The 14,854-nt window shown below is 39.6% G+C and overlaps 1 protein-coding gene across 1 annotated transcript in view; it reads right to left on the bottom strand.

Moving 5' to 3' along the window:
* Positions 1-14,854, bottom strand: part of LOC104516772 (disco-interacting protein 2 homolog C-like) — a 141,464-nt gene that overhangs the window by 101,408 nt on the left and 25,202 nt on the right. The window contains 5 exon segments of the mRNA XM_010161211.1: positions 5,039-5,236; positions 6,173-6,292; positions 7,641-7,772; positions 13,761-13,970; positions 14,774-14,854. The exon segment at positions 14,774-14,854 is cut by the window's right edge and continues 18 nt beyond it. Of these exon segments, the coding sequence (XP_010159513.1) occupies positions 5,039-5,236; positions 6,173-6,292; positions 7,641-7,772; positions 13,761-13,970; positions 14,774-14,854 (741 nt within the window).

The raw sequence follows: 14,854 nt of genomic DNA, 5'->3' as shown, positions 1-14,854 counted from the left end.
TACAGTGCTTGATACTCCAGCCTTAATCATAGATTGTAATACAGATATTCTAATGTAATTTTCTGTCTTTTTATTAAAGAAAGGAAGGTTTACAGTATTAAACTGTTGTAAGATTGGTATCTACCTACGGACATGAACCATATCTATCCATACCTCTGCAAGCACTGAGTTATTTCAGACATAAGGACAGTCTGGCTATGTAGCTTCTTGCTTAGAAGAGTCTAGATTCCCTCTCTCTTCTCCTAACAATTATGAAATTCCTGGCCTAGGAGATTCTTGCAGCAAGAGGACATAGAGGCCCAGGTTGCACACCAGGTGCAGCACGGCTGGCCGTTGGTTGATTTTGGTCTGTTGTTGTTTCAGCCATCTCAGGGTATCTGCTGTATAAGCTCCATCACCTCTGCTAAGGCAGCAATGTTTACAGTTAAGTATTGGTTTTTAATGGGTAATTCCTTTGGAAAAGATACCATTTTTTTCAGACATTTCTTTCTCCACAGAATCCAAATGGATAAAGAAAAAATACTTCTCTATCCAGAGGGCCTGCTCTGCTGTTTTTGGTTAGCCTTGCTGTCACCGATGGGCCTCTGACGTGGGAAACAATTAATCGGATCTACTGAAAGCGGCTTTTAAAAAATTTGATTACAGAAAGTGTTAGATAAAGGAAATGAGATTCTTTGAATCAGACGTATTCATTTTGTTGTTTTTAATAATGGTTACAATAAGAAAGCTCAAAATTTGCTCATTCCCAAATTACTTTCAGCTTTTCCTATTTTCCACAGCCTTACTGATTCTTCTTAGAAAAATCATTTTAAGGAAGAAACTGAGACAAGTACTATATAGGATTTAATTGTCCTTTGTTCAGGTTTCTCCTCTAAGAAATCAGTAAGCACTTAACTACTAATACCAACAATACAAAAAACAGGTGCCTGACTACTCTGACTAACTTTGTCTGAGCCAGAAATTGTCTTCCTTTTCCTCAAAGCACGTTATGTTTCTAGTCAGAGTTCCGACTTCATAAAACCCGATAAAGACATCTTTCCTTCCCATACCTCAGACATTTCAATTTATGCATATTCAGTGATTTGATTTATAAAGGGATTGTGAATAACTTAAGATGTTCTCCACTTAACCAAGTTCCCAGAGGAACAAAATATTTGAGAAGTAAGTAATACTCGTAGTATTTCATTCACTAGAAAGAGTTTATGAGTTTTGAGTACATTAAATAAAGATTACAACTGGGGCACAGAGAAGAACTTCAAGAAATGAGGCAAACCACTTCAAAAACTTGCTTGAAAAAAAGATCAAGTCTACAAATGCAGTTATTAATTTTTTCTATCATCTACAGTATTCTGAGACACGTGGAGGGGAACATTCCTGACATTCAATGAAGAAAAAAATCTCTAAAAATATGCCAGAAAACACACAGGAGATATAGGGCATTACAAATTAGATGAATTCTTGCAGAGGAATAGGAAGACAGAGATGATTTTAAGCAACAGCTGGAAGAATAACTTCTTTAAACTAGTTCCCCTATGGCAGAACAGCACATTGTGATCTAGAGCACTGACCACTTAAATCCACACTAATGATCGTATCCACATCAGCCACTGTTAGGCAGGGAAACTCATTCCAGTAAACCACACAAGGTGGTCTTACCTCATCACTCTACTGCTGCCTGCCACAGCATGTCCCAGCCTGGCTATTGGTCTGACCACGCTCAGACGTCTCCAGACAGGAGAGCTGTGGGGAAGGCTTTGGAGAAGGAGAATCCTGTGGACTCTCAGAGACCTCCTTTTCAACAGGCATGGCCATGAAAAGGAAGTATGAAAGCACCCTGGAGAGATGCAACAGACCAACACCGCATTGTTCAGGGCCAGAGAGAGCCTGCTGTAAGAATCAAGACTAAGGTGACAGATGGGATGAGATTTCCCCATGTAGGTGCCACAAAAGGTCTGCATTTGGCAAGACCTGCTCCCAAAACAACCTGTGAGGTTTGGACACAGAACAGCTGTACAAAACTGAAGAAAGGTCCAGGTCATGTAGGGTACTCAAGTTACAATCTGAGTGACGGGTAGGATGGCAATACTGTCTACAGTGATCCACAAAGGAGGAGATAAAAATGCTTGGTGTTAAGGGAACCAGGACTCTGACTCGGATGGGCTATGACCTAGCTGACAGCTAGAGACACTCCTGGAATCCAGTTTGGAAAGATGGAAAGAAGTCTGGAATAAGCAGGTTAACCCGCAATTTATCCATGCAGAGACAAGGAAGTGTAGAAGATGCTGTGTATGAAAAAGTAGGGATCAAAAGACATCACGCAGAAGCCTCCTCTTAACTGGGAAGTCAAAGGATGAATGAAGAGGATTTCCATGAAGACAAAAGAGGGGGTGAGAAGAGACTGACACAGTAACAGTAAACATAGGTAAAATATTCAAGAAGCAGTGCACAGTGACCATGTTGGTAACATGTCAAAGACGGAACCCCTAGGAACTTAGAATTATTCTTAGAATCATAGAATCATAGAATCACTAGGTTGGAAAAGACCTTAGAGATCATCCAGTCCAACCGTATCTGTCCGCCACTAAACCATATCTCTCAGCACGTCATCCACCCGTCTCTTAAACACATCCAGGGATGGTGACTCCACCACTTCCCTGGGCAGCCTGTTCCAGTGCGTGATAACCCTTTCGGTGAAGAACTTCTTCCTTACGTCCAATCTAAACCTCCCCTGGCGCAGCTTGAGTCCATTCCCCCTCGTCCGATCATCTGTCATTAGGGAGAAGAGACCAACACTCGCTTCTCCACAACCTCCTTTCAGGTAGGTGTAGGCAGTGATCAGGTCTCTCTTCTTAAAGCTCTTGAATACTTCTCAAAATAGTGAACACACTAAAAACCCTGGTAATGGTGTTTCCTTAAATTAGCAAAGAACCTGAAAATAAATCTGAACTGAGAGGCTACTGAAAGGTCTCAGTGCTGATATTTTAAAGTTTTGTCATCTGATCATAGCATGCAGACAAGGAAAAGAAGTGTCACATCAACATCACATGGTAGGATTGTGGGTTAAGCCCATCTTTCAAAAGTTTATTGTCAGTGGTCCAGTGCAACTACGCACAGGGATAAAAATTCATGAATAAGAGTGTCTTTGCTGAGTTCAAGGCTTAATGTTTATTAATCTTCAGCTTTCAAAAACATCATGCCCACGATTCCTACAAAAAACTACAGACAGGAAAGGTGGAATAGTTACAGCAAAATCATTCATAAAGTCACCAATAAAATGGCAGATGGCTGTAATGTTAATGATAGTTCAAAAGCAGCAGTCATTCAAGTAAAGAAAACTGCTCCAGCATGGTGGATGGACGTTTCCCATGAAGAATGTGACTTTCAAATGTAGCTAGCAGAGAAGAATTCACTACATCTGATTTGGTTTTTTATTTATAAAAAGAAGGGGAGAAAAAAGTAATTAAAAATATTTTTTTCCTAACTTCAAGAAACTACTGAAAGGCAACAACAAAATCATAGAATCATAGAATGGTTTGGGTTGGAAGAGACCTTAAAGATCATCTATCCTAGAGTGCTGCCAAATGAAAGTAACGAAAACATGAATTTTACTCCCTTCTTTCTTAGGATTTGGACAATTCAGAAGATAGATTTTGAAAGAGTTAGTTTAGGACAGAGAAGCAGGCTAGGTGGCTCTGTGACCCACATGGATGAGTTCCTCAGGCTGATTTGCTCATCCTACAGCCTTTCAGGCGAAGCACAACATATGCTCAGACTCTCTGGACAGAGTCCCATATTCAGAAAAACGGTCTGATTCTCACTAACATCTTCATTTCCTTTCCTGTCCAATTTATTTAGGGCATTCAGCAGATGATAAGAATTGCTCTTCCGCAAACATGTAATTGCAAACTTTAAAATTCTTCTTTAGTTCCAAGTAAATGTCCTTAAGGAAGAAAAACATTGATCAATGGTGAATCACGTTTGCCCCCTAATTTAAGCCACTTCTTAACTCTAAGGTACCTGAAGGGAAAATGTTTCGTGCATGACCTTCAGTTGCAAAGGTTCTGTTATGCTTTAAAAGCCTTTAACTATATTTGCAATGCCAAACGTGCAGCAGACAGCTTTCTGAGCAGGGACCATCACTCAGTCTGACTTCTCAACGGAAAGGAACATTCAGCACTGACCAAAAAAGACAGACCTCTATATCACAGCACGTAGAAACATTCTCTGCACAGAACTCTAGGTCCTTGACAAGGTAGAAATAAATAAAACAAAATCATTTTTTTATATCCATATCAATAGCACATGGAAATGTTCCAACTCGCTTTCAGAGCCTGACACTTATTCATAATAATTCCTTTGAACATCTCCCAAATGTCCCCTGAACATCTCAAAATCAGAAGCGATATGGGAGTTATTTGTCAGAGATATCCTTATGTTTATTTTTATTTGGCCTTTCTTGGTAGCAATAGGTTGTCAGGCAGTACACACCGAACCACACCAACATACCAAAGCTCACACTGAAATACATCCTGGCAAATCTATTTCAAGGGGGTTAATTTGCTAGCTGTACAACCACGTATCAGGAGGAATAATTCAACTCACACTTACTACAGTGACAGTAGAACAGAGGAAAAAGCCCTACTTTAACTTCTTCAGGAAACTGGTAAATTTTGTATATCAGGTTCTGCTTCTGTAGAACAAAACCTGGGGAATATCCAAGGACAATGGATTTAGACATTAATCTTCAGGAAAATATGTCCTAGGATGTATCTCTATCTAAAAGGTGGTTTTAATTTACAATCTGTGATTCCATGGGTGTATCTACTCATCTTTTTTCCTCTTTGTGGAAAGATCATACTGTAACATCTCAGCCATTCGCACACAGATACCAACACCTTCAGAATTGCCTTACCCTACTCAGAAACAGAACAGATGCATCGTTAGTGGGCTTTTTTCACTGTATATTTATGCACTTACTATACACGCAGGCACTGAATACAATATATATAAGCGCACTAGGAGTTTGAAGAGTGCTCACCGTAAGTGAGGATATACAGTGGTTTTCCATTAGTGTCCATAGTGGTTAGGCAAGGAGCTTTCGGTGAGATGGTCCCCCATCGCTGCAGAGCTGCTTCCAGAGAAGGCGGCCAGTTTGTAACCACACCTAATTGTTCCCCACGCATAGCCAACATCTGAGCTCCTTCTGGCTTTGGCTGGTTTGGATCTGGCTGTTGAACTTATGATTATAAAAAAAATATACAGTTACCATGTAAATTCTATACCTTGTGTACACCTGTATAACCAAGAGAATAAGTTACCTTTGCAAAATATCCTGAAAGTAGTAACATGTTAGAAGGCATTGAGAAGCAACACAGAAATATAACAGAACTTTTAACTTTAACAGGGATGAATCAACCGAAACATCTCAGGAATGCACGTGCTCGTCCTTACAAGCAGGGAAAGAAACTGCTGAGGCAGCATGCGTGTACTTATCTTCAAAATAATCAACCTTTCTTTATTCCTAAAGTGAGATGGAGAATACTTTTTCCTGGCAAAAATGCATTAATGAGGTGAACTGCAGAACTACTGAAAAAATGTACTTTAACGATTCCTCAGTAAGAGACTGATTTAAGTCATGTTCTGTTACAGTGCTTTCTTACAAACTACCATGAAGACTATTTAAATCTCCACAGCCTGGCAAATCTTAATTCTCAAAGCACTGGCCTTCCTAAAAAAAAACATCCACTTACTGCCTTTATCCCCGTTTCTATCTTACATTAATTAATAGTTTGTATGCTTCCCTATTACACAAAGGATGTGTTTTTTTACACATCCTTTTTAACATGCTCCCTCGCTGACAGTTTTTCTCATACTGGTGTTGAAGAGCAATGGCTGTAACCCACAGCTGAATGTTCTCAAAGTAAAACCTCCCTCCACTTTCTTGTCATTTCTTTGCAAGCAGAACCAGGAGCTGAGCATGCAAGAGAGACTTTTTACTCTACGGCACTACGTCCAAGCCCACTACAAGCAGATTCCACTCAATACTGATGGTCTGGTACTTGCCAGTACAGGGAGGGCTTACTTAGCTTTCTAGAAAGTTAACCTGCGAGACAAACATTTGACAGAGTTTTAATAAGAAATCCCCCAACCTTTTGAAAAACAGTCATTTTACCTTCTAACAATTCCTCAAAGTCATCTACAAAGAACTCTCGTAATGGTGGTCGTTTGGGCCGTTTTAGTGTATTGACCAGCTGCTGAATCTTTGCTGACACTCTGCTGCTCACTGGTACTCCTGCAGGACAGGGATCAATGGAGACATCAGTCGACCGCTATGCTGAACGCCACCAGATGTTAAAGGGGTAAGAAAAGTCTAGGACTGCAAGGCCACCACAACTACAGTTTCATGCCATACTGTGACTCAAGTATTCAACATTAAGACATTACGTTCATTTAGGCAAAATGAATGATGACGCCTAGTTTAAATAAAAACAGTACAACAATGTCAGAGTGAGTTTGCAAAATTAGAGGGGAAACAGGACATAGACTGAGGGAGAAAAGCAGAATGAAAAAACCCTCCCTACAGCAAATGTCAGTAAACTTAGAGAATCCTTCTAGGTGGCATTGGCAATGGGCAGTGAGAAAACAGGCATTGGCTCTCCCCACAATCACTGGTCATATCAACACTAGACAGCAGCTCAGCAAGCAGTGTGGGTCACAGGCTCTGCCCCATCACTGATTCTGGGTTGCTCTTTACACTGTAGTGGACATCTGTCCAGTATCCATCTTAAACATGGTTCACATCTTTGTATTCAGCGTGACCCTGTATTGTCCGAACATCCCTACAGCCAATCCCACCAGCCAGCAATCTCCAAAGGGAGTGTGCTTGCCCATATGGCACTTACAAAAACACAATCCTGAAGAGAAGCATGGGGCAAGGGGCACTTTTATAATACAATCCCATCAATCACCTCTCCCCCTTCCTTTTCCCAAGTCGAGTGCAAAGCCTCTGCAACAATCATGTCATCCATTCCTGAACTAATAGCTTCCTATCACCGCATTGCAGGAATTTCAACTTCCTACCCTTCCATCAAGTTGGTTCCAGAACTTTTACCAAGTGCCTTTTAGAGCTGAAGCTGCTAAGTTTAGATGTGATACACTTGGTCAACAGTTCCACACCTTGCTGAAATATTGTTTAAAAAGTTTTAGAAAAGAGGAGCAGTAAATAAGAAAGGGTTTACAAATAACTGTTTTTCAAAAAAAAAACCAAAAACAACACTCAGAAAATAAAACTTCAAACACGTCTCTTTTCAAGATGTAGCCATCCTAGCACGTCACTTTCTTTGTCATTTAAAAAACAGGCTAGCTGTAACCAGGCAGCATGATAAAAGCAGACCTAAAGAGATTCACTGCTCTCTCTTGCCAAACAATTTCTACAGGGAACCAGCCCTGCTGATTATGAAATATTCCTCTACGTCAGCTTCATTTATACCAGTTTATTTTAGGACTGTAAAGTTGCTGCAAGTTTGTACATGTTTTTGTAAGTGAAAAGTGCCCAGAAGAAACACAAAGCAGGTGCACACAGTAACCACTAAAAAGGCTACAATACTCAAAAAAACCCCCCGTTTTGCTTTGTGACATACCATCACCAGTCTCCATAAGTTCAGCGTTTCCGTACTTTGGTGCCACCCGTGCTGTTGATCCTTGCGGTCTTTCTACTTGTATTGAGTGTTCTGAGGTGTAAGTGGTAACATCTGGAGGGGCAGAATGATTTTCTGTGAAAAGTAAGTTAAAAGGTTTAACCGTGTACCTCTAGCGTTGAAGGGCACAAAAGAAAAGGGGAGAGGAAAGGACACCATTTGATTTTTTTCGCCCAACATGTGAACGGGCGTTGAAGCTGATGCACAAAACGAACGCATACAACTGCGACATACAGCATGATTTTAGTAAAGAGAGGTTCCACTGATTAAAACAGGGGCTGCGTATCCGCAATCATGGAAGTAATAGACTACAAAAATGATACAATTAGGTTGTAGGTTCTCCACTGACATTTAGTTTTATGCTAAGGTAAAGCCTGTGAACAGCCCCAAAGAGAAAAGACCCAGACAAATACATTTCTGACAGATTACTGCATCGGTTGTTCTGAACAAAAAGAACACAGCATGTTGTCAATCACTTGCAAGTGTCAATGTGTATCACTTTCATAACCTCTGTATTTTGAATATGCCCATTTTAGTTAAGAAAGGAATTTGTTCATATATTAGTAAAAAAATCATCCATAGCAGTGTTGGAATCCAGGAGAAAGAAATAAAATGTAAAGAAACCTGAACTCAGCGTGCTGCATGGACACTTGCTTGTCTACTATCTTTAGACAGAGCTATTCCAATTCTTCCGCAGAACAAAGACTTGCCTTCCAGAAGGCAAACACAATTTGGTCTGACTCATGCCAGCACTGCTAAACTATTCCACAGAGCTCATCTTTCTCTTCATCGCCTGGTAACTCAGCATGCTACCACGGTTTGTTTTCCCAGGTCTGAGTCTGTGTTACCTACGTATTTGTACTATTTTTATGGGTTGCCTCATAATTTTTTTCATGGTTTTTATCAGCATTAAGAGTAGATGGAAATAAATACCATGAGCAAATAACTTCTCTCTTAACTGACGTATATGATCCCCAGCAGCCTCGGAGATAGAAAAGGCAGGTCTTAATTCTGCTCTTGCAGAAGTGAAGAGGAATGCACTCCATTTTACAACAGGGTAAGTCTTTAAAAATGTAAAAATTCTGGAAAAACTTCATCATCTTCCAATACTATTCAAGATGTGCTGTTTATTAAACCTGACCTCTAAGAATTATGGTTCCGTAACTCAAATACAACATCAACTTCTACAATGAATTTCACCTGAAATGCAATTATAAAGTCTTAAACTTTGGGTAACTGTAATTCCTGTGCATTCAGTCCCAAATTCATGCACCAACAGAGTAGATAACTAACTTTTATGGCTACACATACAGTAACAGGATGCTGTATTAGATGCCTATTTTGCATACTTCTCATTTGAAGGTTGCATTTGACGGACAAGCATCATGAAAAATTAAGACCCTATTTTAATGTCTGTAGTTGTTAACTAATGTTAACATGAACATCATAAGGACTCAACTTTATCACTCAGCCACAGTATCTGGTTGAGGAAAACATATGATGGCTTTTATTGTGCAACTCAAAAACTTCTTGCCACCTACACAGCTCAGTTGAGCCTTTTGATCTGAGCACATCCATAATGATAATTACACTGGAGCAAACACCTTATATGGTGCTACAAGTGACCAACAGAAGTACAACAGCTTGGACAATGAAGATTATGCTGGTAATTGTTTGAACAATGTCTTCATTTTAGATGTCCTGATATTATCAACTACTTTGACTCAGCACAATTTTTGCCCTTTTTTGCTAAGTGGCAAGAGCTTTCTGTAGATCGTGATTGAATTACTCAATAACTAAGCCAATTAAAAATTGCTGATGTTTATCTTTTTACCTTTTACTTATAATATTGTTTTGCTATGCAAACAGGAGAGGAGATCATGACTAAGAAAATAATTGTACTTAGCTATTAGTAACATCAGAGACTATTTTTAAAGTTAGCAATAATTCTTCACATCTTTCCAGTGAAGTATTTTCATCTTTCAGACTTTAGAGGGCAAACTGAATTGGAGATAAAGTAACTCCTTTCAGGCTTCAGCACTGAAATTACTGTGGTGGTTTGCTTTTTTTAATGCGTGGGAGAGAAGATACATGATCCAAGCACCACAGTGCTGAGATGCTCTCCCTTCAGATCTACACACGTGAAACCAAACACTTTGCAACACATGGTGCCAAATAGGGTGAAATAAGATGAGAAAAAAGCTTCCTGCTCGTTTGTAAAAGGGTTTCCTTTTGAACAAACAGCACTGGCACTTGGAATCAGCTAAAAGAAACTCTTTGCAAGGTGGCCACCAGTGGGGTTTTAGAACCCTGGCTCCCCATCTACTATTTATAATGCCATTAAGAACCACCTTTATCCAGCAGAAGAGGAACATTAAGGTTTGTCTTGCCATGTTTTTAATAGTATCTGCTAAACAGATGTCTCATTATGGCAACATCTACAGCTGTAAGTTTCATCCATTAGATTTACAAAGCCGCAGTCAGTTCCCTTCTCAGTCAGGCTTGGGGAACTGAAAGTCATACAGACAAAATATGGCCCGAATGATTTCTAAAGAAAAAGGTAATTGTTATGTGAAATGTACCCTTTTTTGTATAGAACAGTCAATCCAGGCTTAGCCTGTGGACACAATCTGTATAGAGCTGCTTGGTTTTATGTCAGGTAACTTCAAGCACTGTTTGAGGTTTGGTTAAGAATAATGATCCTGACACATCCGTTGACTAAAAAGTAGAAACTGTGACAGCTGCAATGACTTCAAAGCATTTCCTCCATCAACCATACATCTTTGCGTCACCTCCTCCTCCCATCTCTTCCAATACTCTTGCATTAGAAGATCACAGACCGAACAGCTGTTTCCAGTTACGGCTCACTTCATTTCTGCCACTGGAGCGATACAACTTCTACAACTTCCCGTATTCCATGAAAGTCAGAAAGAACCAACAGTGCATAGCACATTCACGTAGGGATAGCGTGCGTGCACTGACAGAGCCCTGTGTTTGAGGAAAAGCAAAGAGGTGGAGGAATACTTCCCTGTGGAAGTTTGGAAGCACGCATAAGCACCACGTATTTGAGAAACCCCCAGGAACTCAAAAACACCCCTGCCATACTACGCTTGAAGAAAATGCAGCTCTTTATTCCCAAACAAGTTGGCTCTTCTGGTTGTCTGGGAAGGGAAATCCAGAGTCAGAGCTGCACCTTATTCTATCAGCTGAGTTTCTCCCATACTGATGTCCAGGTGACAGACAGTATTTTAAACTAGTCTCTAGTACTGTAAGTTAATATTTGGATAGCACCTTTGATTTTCAAACAGAAACAGAAACACATTTGAAGCACATAAAAGAAACACGAAATGCACCTACAGGGTCAGAATTTTTTAGTGAGCTACTGAACTCTTTATATAAATTCACAGTCATAGGTAAGTGCTGTGTGATTTTCACTACATGAACTTTCTGAGCTTTGGGATGTGGTTTTTCTCCTTGAATTTTATATATGTATAGATACAAACAACATAATATAGACAAATGAAAACTTTAAGACCCTAGAAATATTAGAAATATATACTGTACTGACCCAAGGATCTATCCTAAACTACAACTTTGGCCATAATACAACAGCAGCAGCAACCAAATTAAATGAACAGTATAACATTAAAAGCATATAATAGCTTATGCAAATTATCTAAATGATCCACAAAGCTGAACTCTGATCATATTATAGCCAAAGCTTTTTATCAAATCACTTCTCAGAACTGCATTACAGTACTTAAACTGGAAAAATCTCCCTTTGATTCTGGGATACAGTCTGGAGGTCAAATCCAAGTGGATATCAGAATGAAGGATTCTTTTGGGTTACCATTAAAGGTCATTTGTTGGCATCTTCAGAAAATGGCAGTATGTCCTTATGTATATACAGATGTTTTTCTCCCTTGCAGGCTGATCTGCCTGTGGAGAACAACTCCCTGTACCAATCAAACATCAAGCCACTGGAATATATGTTCTTTGTGATCAAGAACAAATTGTCTCCAGTAGCTGAGGAGCTTCAGAGACCAGGATTACTCTTCTGTCTCACCTCCTCTCCTACCAAAGAGGATCATTCATCTACGAACCCTGGCACAATGCCTCTGAAAAAGCAAGGCTATCTGTGGGAATACTTAAAATCCATTACCTCTTAGAATACATTTAAATGCAAAATCCACCTCCTTGGACTGAAAAGAAACAAAAGCACCATTTAATTTTAAATCCTTACAGAGAGCATCTCACCCATGAAGAAATACGTACATCTTACAGTTACCATCTGTGCAGCTTTCCTTTACATTTCCAGTGATCTCAGCAGCAATGACGGACGCAACTGGCTAACAGATCCCAGCCTCGATCTGTTAGCCAATATCACCCCTATTTTGTATCCAAATAACCTTTACATTACTACATCTCTGCTGTTCATCTAGAAGTGCAATTTTAAGTATCTTATTGTCAGAATGAATAAAAATATACATATACACCGTATTTATATGAGGTATAAAAATATACCTCATATACACTGAGGTAAGCTTAGCTGCTTCGTTCGAAGGAGCGATCTTTCCAGTCAACAGAAGGCAAAATAAAACAAGTAAAAAAAGTAGTATTCTTCCTCTTCTGCAGAATACTGTCATCTTAATTTAGCTCTATAAATGCTGTATTATTTACCGCAAACTCAGTGATTATAAAAGAAGACTTACTGTGCCAGATTTAAAGTTAATGAAATGTCACATTATAAAGAAGCTATATTTAAGGACACAGTAAGACTTGGTGTGTGAGTAATGCAACCTTTCAGAGTTTGGATAAATTTAATTCTCTATGCTATAATTTCCTCTAGAATTTCAAGATGAAGTCACAGAAAATAACCAAATGCAGTGTGTTCAGAAGTGCATGTGCTTCTAAAACAAGGTTCTAAGCTATTCATTTAGCATGAATTTAAGAATACAACAGAAATTCTTCCCCTGCCTGCAATTCAGGAATTGCAGACCATGGTGAGAACGACAAGAGAACTTGTCTGAAAATACAGGTGTTACCTCAAGGTATACTGGGGGGTGGGAAGGATACAGACTAATGTTCCATCACATAAAATCAGGAACATTTAAGATGCTCTCATGTATCTCATTACATGTATTTGAAAAGGAATGATCAGTTGAGGAACTGTAACACAGAACTGCATTCCATATGTGTAGTAGAATAGTAGCAAGGTTGCTTTATCTGTTCCAATATAGATTCCAACAGTGAGACTACCCAAAATACACAGCCCCAGCAAGAATGCACCCAAAGCAGATGCCTCCTATGATAAACAGCAGTTACTGGAGAAGAAGGGAAAACAAGCCTTGCTTTCCACATGCCTAATAATCGAATAGCTGCCTCATTTTAATGAAGACTAATGTCAATGGCACAATATTCGGAAATAATTAATGTCTGTGAAGCTTAGCCCTAATGGAAAGAAAGATTTGACTTCCTAAGATCTTTCCAAAGGATATAAACAAGTTACTAATAATAATAACAGCAGCTGCTTTCTCCAGATGTATAATAGTTTTTCGTAAGGATAGGTAGATATCCCAGCGCAAGTACTCTAGAGTCACGGAAGAGCAGAAAATAAAATGTTTAAGAGGACCTACTGTTAACAGAATTATCAAAAATCACTCAAACCATGTAATTAAAGTGGTGCAGCAGTGGAGGAAATCCGTATGCAAGCAATGCCTAATGCTGCATGCACTGATTTTCCTTACTGATGGATCCAACAGAGATCTTATTCAGTGTTAAGTAATGAAAGTCAGGCAACTGCACATTTTAACATATTTGGGAGCAAATAGCTAGACCCTGTTTGCCACAACATATTTATCCCCAAATCTAAATTGCTACTTTTTTGTCCTCTTAAAATAATAACATAGGACCATCTCTCCATGTAATATATGTAAATAAAAAAAAGGAAAGAAGAAAAAGCACAGGAAATACATTTGTAAGACTTCATAGAGCAGCATCAGCTGAGTCAGTGAGTCAAAATTCATGTCAAACTGGACATACTCAAAACAACCCCATACTAACCTATATGCGTCTGAGCCATAACATCAGCTAGCCTGTGTGCAGCTCCACTTCCTCCACTTTGTGTTGAGGAGGAGGAAGTGGTTGACGTGGTAGAGCCGTGGATCGCTTGACTGATCCAATGTTCCATGTTTATACTCCCCTGACTTGAGGTGGGAGTTCCCTGGGAGTCGCCTTGTACGGAGCCTTCATCTTCTGAACCAGACGAAGTATCTAGTAATCAAAACAGCCTGTTAACTTGCAGTGTTCTTAAGAGAAAGGAGGCATGTTCATACTACAAAACTAAAGATAACTGCCATTAAGGAAAACTCATGGAGGTTGGCAAACATAATAAGAGAAGTCTGTAATACTGAAGGCCCTGAAACAAAGCCAATTGATAACTGTGCAAATTCTAAGGCCATGGCTTGTGTATTATTGTAGAAACAATACGGGTAATGAGTCTTCCTTTGTAATGTGGCTTGAGAACCTTCTGAAGATCTCCAGCCATGTATTAACAGCACAGAATACCCCAAACACTTTCCCAAGCTCACTCCCCAAAGGGTCTGAAGTACTTTTGTAGCTATAGAAAGTCCACCCCTCAATGAGAAATGTCGTCCCAGCATGAGAATTCATGAGATGTGAGGTATTTTCACAACCTTGTAGGTAAAAGAACAGACAAATTTGAAAAGGATTGGCACGACTAATTGTAAAGACAACGTTACATTATAGTGTTAGGGAATAAACCAGAAACCTGAAAGGAACTTTGACACGTAAAATATGACAAACTGGCCATAGCAAGGTCCTCATAAGCCCAAAAGGGCCAATGCAAGCTGAGGTACCACCGAGGGCAAAGCAATCATGCAAACTGTCCCTGCTGACTTTCCAACCATTCAGATCACGTCCTCCTCCTCGAGCATACCTCAATGTCATGCTCAGTGTGCTTCAAGTGACATTTCCATTACTATCTATGCAGGCATCTTATCAGTTCATAGAAACATTTTAAACATTCCCATAATGTTTGACACAGCGTTACTTACCCGGAGGCGTGTAGGCATCCATTGATGTTTGCACCACCAACGAACGTCGTTTTGAGGGCATGGGGACTGCCATTTTCCTTT

This window comes from Eurypyga helias, unplaced genomic scaffold (assembly GCF_000690775.1).
Source record: "Eurypyga helias isolate BGI_N326 unplaced genomic scaffold, ASM69077v1 scaffold14021, whole genome shotgun sequence".
Lineage (NCBI taxonomy): Eukaryota > Metazoa > Chordata > Aves > Eurypygiformes > Eurypygidae > Eurypyga > Eurypyga helias.
Note: the sequence above shows the minus strand (reverse complement) of the source record. Positions and strands in the feature narration are given on the sequence as shown.